Here is a 7488-nt window from a genome sequence, read left to right on the forward strand (position 1 = left end):
ATGTGCCAGCTCAGAAGACATTGCTGGATCTACACATTTGTTGGATACTATACTATTGCAATATAATTCAGCATCTCAGTTTTCCTGTCAAAAATTCCAAGAGGTGAATGGTGGTAAAAGTGCAGGATCTCTTACATGTTAACAGTTCATATAAAAGCTAGATGTTATATCTTTCATTGTACATGATATCTTATTCCTGCACCAGAGACAAAAAGAGAATTAACAGCATTGCTAATACTTGGGCTTAATTCCATTTCTGTTGTAACATTTGACAATGGGCTTCTTTTCTGTTCTAGATCAACCAAAGCTGCGATTTTTGGTAGATGCTAGACAAGAGTTAACTGGACAAATAGGGGATTCCAGAGCCATGGCTGATGCAAGTGAACCAGCATTCCGTACTTTGTTACAAGAACATGGTGGGCCCAATTCTTCTTACACAAAGGGTGACAAAGGTGATACAGGTGAGGTTGGGAACCCTGGCCCTATTGGCCTTCAAGGACTGAAGGGAGACAAAGGGGATTTTGGAGAACCAGGTCCAAAAGGTGACCCTGGAGTAAAAGGAGATCTTGGAGAGAAAGGAGAAACAGGCCAAGCAGGTGAGAAGGGGGCACAAGGTTTGGATGGGCTACCAGGGATTCAAGGGCCCCCAGGCATGAAAGGAGATCCAGGGGTACAGGGAATTGAGGGTGTTCCTGGAGAACAAGGACTGACTGGACTTCCTGGCCGTAAAGGAGAAAAAGGACAGAAGGGAGACTGCAACCCAGTTGAATCCATAGCATTTTCCGTTGGTCTTCAGAAAAGGAGAAGCTTTCCCTTGCCAGGATCTCCAGTGATATTTGAGAAGATTTTCCTGAATGAAAATGAAGCTTATCATGTTGAAACAGGCATATTTACTGCAAGCACAGGGGGTATCTATTATTTCAGTTACCACCTGAGTGTTTCCGGCAGATCACTGAGGGCTGCACTTTTCCATAATGGCCAAAGAATTCTCCAGGTGTCAAGTGTAAGGGAATCTCCACAGGGTGTTACTCAGGTTTCTGGATCAGCGCTGGTTCAACTTTCTGAAGATGATGAAATTTGGCTTCAGATTTTGAATGGCTCACAGAATGGCCTAATGGCTGATGACACTACTGATTCTATATTTTCTGGATTTCTCTTGTACCCTGACTAAAATTCATTCATTCATTAAGTTACCCAATATTTGTCAGAGTCAGATAAAAGTTTTATTACTAGAGTCAAGAGATTTTTCGCTTTCTGTTTTGGATCATAATGAAATTTACTTTGGTTGATGCCACACCTGAGGGGCTAGATCCTACAGATTTCTACAGGAACAAAGTGGGGGTAGTCTTGCTGACTCTTACCATAGCAGTCCAAGTTCTCCCCACCCATGGTACTCCTGGGGGGTGGGAGATCCTCAGGAATTACTTCAGGAAACTGGTAAAAATCATACCTGCTTGCACATGCAGAAATCTACACAGGATCCAAGCCTGTATTTCCATATATCTTTTTTGCCTCTCACATTTCAAATGTATTGTTAAAGTCCTAAGTTGTAACACAGCAATTAGCCATTAGCCTAATAAATTCAGAGGTTTCTAACTGGAATGTCTGTCATAAACCATGAGATTTTACACTTTATGTCCAGTCTTCAGGAGTGATTTCAAAGTAATACTGCTAAGTTCCTTCACTTTGGTCTTGAATATGTCCTACCAACTTGGCGTTTGTCCTGGGCACCATCACTGCGGCTTTCAAAGCAAAGGTTTGCCAGTGAAAGCAAATATGCTGTCTGTCAGATGCACTGCTTTTTGCTGTCCTTGAGCATCCCTGGATCAAGACTTTGTGCTCATTGATGCATTTATTTCTTCCCCATGTAATTCTGATAGTAGTAGTTACTTGGAATCTAAGTCCCATTGATTTCTATAGAAAGTGCTTCTAGTAAAAATGCTGAAGATTACAGCTGAAGGGAGCTTTGTCTTTAAAATAATGGTTACAGGATGCAGTTTTGCAGAAGCTCCTGTTATGCTAAGATATGGTTTATCACAGTCACTTGATTGGAAATGTACTTACTGGAAATGTGGGTACTGAAGTTAACACTAGAAAGAAGAATTTCTGGACTGGGACCAAATAATTGATATTTGAGCAAAATAAATCTTCCTACAGATGTATGCAATAGTCACTGAGGCAGAAAGGTGGACAGCAAGCAACCTCTAATAATTTTTCCTTTAGATAATTGATCCTGTTCTTTAATTTTAATCGATACATTGTGACCTTGTTACTTTATAGTAGAATGATTTCAAGCAGGTCTTTTCTGTACTTGTTTGTGCGATGTTGTACTTCCAGTGAATATGTTAATGGCTTGTGGACAAGTTGGCATATAGCTGATAAATTAAAACTTTGGACATTGTAAACCTTTGAAACAGAATTTTGTTTTGTCTTTGTGAGTATTTGGTTCAAATCAGGTATCTGCAGTTGGGTTTTGACATTCAAAAGTACACTGAGAAATTCAAGCAGCCATCCTAAGAACACTTTCCTGGCCATAAACTCCCTTGAATAAAATGGGACTTAGTCCCAAGTAGACCTACAGTGCTGGATTAAACCCTGTAGAAGCCCCTAGCAGTCTAATTCTCAGGGGCCACCTCGCAAATGATCTCAGTTAGAGCACCTGCCCTTCCTCCCATGGCCCCCACTGCAGCCTACAGGCACCTTCTCAAAAGCCCCTTTGACAAAGTTGAGGCGGAGAGGCAGAGAGAGGCATACTTGGCAATGATGCCAGCAGCAGCCACACCAGGCAAGCTGGGCAAAGAGCAGCTCAGTTGCTGGCTGTGTGTGCAGGCTGGGAGGACTGCAAGCAGGGGGAAGACCAGGGGGTGGGAAGCTGGCTAGGGCCCCTAAAGGCTTGGGGGCCTATAGGCCAGTGCCTACTTGGCTTAATTGCTAATCCAGCCCTGTAGACCTACTTAGAATAGCTCACTCAGTTAAGGGTTCTTCCATAGAACATGGGGTTCACTGGTTTACAGGTGATTTTCTCCACTGGAGTTAATAGAAAAAGTAGACCCTTGGGGAAGCGGGACTCTCTTCTAGGTGAAATGTTGCAGATTCCCCAGGCACAATCTATTATGATCCCTGTGCTCTAAACTCTCTGACAGTACCCTTTTTTACAGGGAGAAGATATATAGTTGCAGTGCTTTTTTGGTAGAAAAAGCCCAGCAGGAACTCATTTGCATATTAGGCCACCCCCTGATGTAATCATTGTTCCACACAGGACTTTTTTGTGGGAAAAGCCCAGCAGGAACTCATTTGCATATTAGGCCACACCCCTGTTTCCAAGCCATCTGGAACTGTGTTCCTGCTCAAAAAAAGCCCTTTATAGATGCATACATTGGCTCCCTTGCTTGCAGAGTACAAACAGCTGGGCCATTCATTAGACAGAAGGAGGATTAATCCCAGTCATAGGAAAATCCATACATTGCCCAATTCACACAATACAGAGATCATCACACATACTGAGAACATTATGAGGACTGTGCGCTCCTAATATACATGGCTTGCAGGCTTCCATTATGAGTGAATATAATGTCTGTGTAGGTTTATAGCAGAGGTCTCCGACCTTTTTGAGCGGGTGGTCACCTTTGGAACTATGACATAGCATGCTGTGTGGAGCTACAAAATGAATATCACAAAATGGCTGCTGCAGGAGGTGGCCAGCCATAAGATAGCTGCCACATCTTACCTTCAGTTGGACAGTGAAGATCCTTGTGCGGTGATGGCAGCTGTTGGCAAAACAATGTTTCTAAAAATCTGCCCAGCCAATCAGATTTCTGGTGGTCAGTCAAAAGCCTTGCTCAGCAAAAGCCCCATCTGTCCCCACCTGCTTTCTAAAAACACTTGATGGGCACTAGGAAAAGCATCATGATAGAGGCTTCTGGTTTATAGAGAGAGAATTCCACCTTCTCTTCTACACAGTCACACTGCATTAAGTTCAAGAGAAGCATATTGTTTGGAAACAACCAACGAATGAATGAGGAATAAAATCTAGATATGGCAACAAGCTCTAACTGGTGGATAACTTCGCTGGTACATAAGTAACATTTAAACTTTTTGATTCAAAGGGTGCATTATAATTAGGATGTAATTGATTGAGCCGAAGTAAGCAATTTGCTTACAAATTGCAAGTGCAAATTGCCCATTTGTAATGACATTGCAGATTTTGCGCCTGTTATTATATTTCATTTTGTTTTCCAATTTTTGGTTGGAGACCATTAACAGAAGTAGGCTTACCCCTCCCTTAATGCTGTGGATGTATCACTGTGAACAATAAATGAAAGCCAATATAAAAAGGCAATATGCATTTTATTGGTTTCATACTGTTTATTGCTGATTGCAATGGAGTGTAATTAGAAAAAAAATTAACTCTATCAACATTAAAAGGAATTTTTTTTGGGGGGGGGCATGCATTACTAACAGACCATTGTGACAGAAGTTCAGGCTTTATCCAAAAGTTGTGATTTTGCACATGATATTATTCCTGGATAGATAATATATAGACAGGACTTTTTTTTTTTTTTTTTAGCAGGAATGCAGTTCTGGCTGGCTTGGTGTCAGGGGGTGTGGCCCTAATATGCAAATGAATTCCTGCTGGGCTTTTTCACAAAAAAGAGGTAAAAGTGACAGCTCCCTGTGCAAGCACCAGTCATTTCCGACTCTGGGGTGACATTGCTTTCACAATGTTTTTACAGCAGACTTTTTAACAGGGTGGTTTGCCATTGCCTTCCTCAGTCATCTATACCCCACCCCCCCCAGCAAGCTGGGTACTCATTTTACCGAACTTGGAAGGCTGAGTCAACCTTGAGCCGGCTATCTGAACCCAGCTTCCGCTGGGATCGAACTCAGGTTGTGAGCAGAGCTTAGGACTGCAGTACTGCAGCTTTACCACTCTGCGCCACGAAGCTCTTTTTCACAAAAAAGCCCTGTGCAAAACAACGGTGATGTCATGTGTGTGGCCTAATATGCAAATAAGTTCCTGCTGGGCTTTATCCACACAAAAAAGCCCTGTGCGAAACAATGGTGATACCAGGGCGTGTGGGCTAAATATGCAAATGAATTCCTGCTGGGCCTTTTCTTTTAAAAAAAGCCCTGTATGTAGACATGTACAGGAGGTGCTCAGTCTCTGGTATCCCCAACGGAAAATGTGCCGTACCATTTATAAGGTGGAAAAATGATTTAAAATCCACACTCTGTATGTAAATCATACAGAGTCAGACCATCAGTCTGTCAAGGTCAGCACTGCCTACTGTGACTGGCAACAAGGTCTATGGCAGAGGTCTTTCATATAACCTATTAACCAATCCTTTTTAAACTGGAGATGCCAAGGATTGAATTTAGGACTTTCTGCATGCAAAGCAGATGCTATGCCATTGAGCCCAACTATACCATTGCTGCTAACAAGAACACACAGCACTGCCTCATATACTTCATCCAACCTGGGATCTTCTTTCTCTAGACCCCTATCCATGGTCCTTTTCCTCCCCCTCTCTCAGGGTTATACTGTCACCCTCAACCAATTTCTAAGAGGTTTGCCTTAGTCTAAGGGGCTGTGCTTCAGCTCCTCTGTATTTTGAGTCATTAAGTACTTTGACTTGGATGGCCCAGGCTAGCCCAATCTTGTCAGATGCTCGGCACTAAGCAGGGTCTGCCCTGATTAGTCCTTGGATGGGAGACCACCACCACCAGGGTTGCTACACAGAGGCAAGCAATGGCAAACCATCTTTGCTAGTCTCTTGCCCTGAAAAACCTACAGAGTCTCCATAAGTTGGCTGTAACTTGATGGCACTTTCTATCACCAAGGATGGTAGCCCCCCTCCCTTCCCCCTTGGTAAACATGGACCCAGTGGTTCACAGAGATCAAATTGATAGCATTTGATTTGGAACTTTGGGCATGAATATTGGAGTACAAGGCATTCTACCACATCCAATTGGCAGTTGATAAGGCAGCTTCCTGTGTTCCTCCCACCCCTCCCTCTCTGCATTCTATAGCTTGATCCTAAGAGTCTTGGGTCAGGAACCTCTAACTGTATCTTGAGAAGAACAACAATTGCAGATTTATATTCCGCCCTTCTCTCTGAACCAGAGACTCAAAGTGGCTTACAATCTCCTATGTCTTCTCCCCCCACAACAGACACCCAGTGAGGTGGGTGGGGCTGAGAGGGCTCTCACAGCAGCTGTCCTTTCAAGGACAAGTCCTGCGATAGCTATGGCTAACCCAAGGCCATTCCAGCAGGTGCAAGTGAAGGAGTGAGGAATCAAACCCAGTTCTCCCAGATAAGAGTCCGCATACTTAACCACTACACCAAACTGGCTCTTGAAGGAAGGCCACCAGTCCTGAATATTTCTGACAAATCACACAGCCTATGATGTTGCGATGATTAATAGCCCAATCCTCAAATCCCCTATGCTAGCAAAAAAAAAAAAAAAAGAAAGAAACAAAAAGGCTGCAACTATTGTACAAACTGGACCTGACAGCTAGTTCAGCTGATGAAGGAAAAATCAATCAAGTGTGTTTTGAAGGCTATTCTTATTTGGAAGATTTCCAGACATAATCTCATAAATAAATAAATATGTCATGCATACGATGCTGCTTGCACAGAGGATGCTAAGAGCAGGTGACCTTGAAAGTTGCTTACACATTGCAAGCGAATAATTTACACAAATTAATTAGCAGAACACAAGAATGGGGCAGAGATGACATCAAAGTAGTGAGAAGACTATGTAGATTAAGGAGCACAGAGGGCTGGAATGACTTCTGGATCTCTCTGCTTCCACAAACATTTTGTAGAAACAGGTGACTGCTGGACCAGTTTAAAAACTTAAAATCATTAGAACTGAATGGCATCCCCCCCTGGACTTCACCAATTCAGGTTGTAGCTGTGTATGTATGTGTGGTAATGGCATTAGGTAGTTTGCAAACCCTGTCCTATAAAATGTCTGCCTTCATATAACAAACAAGCATTGACAAGTCTCCCTCACACACTATTTTTCCTATATGCAGAGAGCAAGTTTGCCAGCTAGGAAATATCTGGAAATTTTGAGGGTGGAGTCTGAAGAAGGTGGGGTTTGGGAAAGGACGTCAATATGGTATAATACCATAGAGCAGGGGATGCCAAACATGCTCATCAGAAGAGTCACATAGAATAAATGTCAGATGTTTGAGAGCTGTAAGACAGGAACAAATATTACACATGTAATATGTATGCACTATACAACATGACCATGCTAGGAGACTTTTTAAAAAAACAAAAGCTGGGAATAACAGCCCCCATAAACCAGCATAGGGAAAAGTTAGGGAATTACTTTTTGGCACCAGTGGGAGAAGGAAGCACACATGTACCATACAAATTACTGACCACTATTTGCATCTGTAGAATATAGTTGAATAACTTTCCTTAGCTTCTCTGGTGAACCAGTGTGATGCGGTGGATTCCCCATTGAGCTTGT

At 42.7% G+C, this 7488-nt stretch overlaps 1 protein-coding gene across 1 annotated transcript; it reads left to right on the forward strand.

Moving 5' to 3' along the window:
* Positions 1-313: 313 nt before the first annotated feature.
* Positions 314-1183, forward strand: LOC132574184 (otolin-1-A-like). The gene has a single exon (XM_060242434.1). It carries the CDS (start codon positions 368-370, stop codon positions 1169-1171), a length of 804 nt encoding a protein of 267 aa, XP_060098417.1. The 5' UTR covers positions 314-367; the 3' UTR covers positions 1172-1183.
* The last annotated feature ends 6305 nt before the right edge of the window (positions 1184-7488 follow it).

The sequence above is a fragment of the Heteronotia binoei genome, chromosome 6, assembly GCF_032191835.1.
Source record: "Heteronotia binoei isolate CCM8104 ecotype False Entrance Well chromosome 6, APGP_CSIRO_Hbin_v1, whole genome shotgun sequence".
NCBI classification, from domain to species: domain Eukaryota; kingdom Metazoa; phylum Chordata; class Lepidosauria; order Squamata; family Gekkonidae; genus Heteronotia; species Heteronotia binoei.

Excerpts from the sequence above, each read along its gene's own strand:
- LOC132574184 (XM_060242434.1), top strand. The coding sequence starts at position 368 with ATGGCTGATGCAAGTGAACCAGCATTCCGTACTTTGTTACAAGAACAT.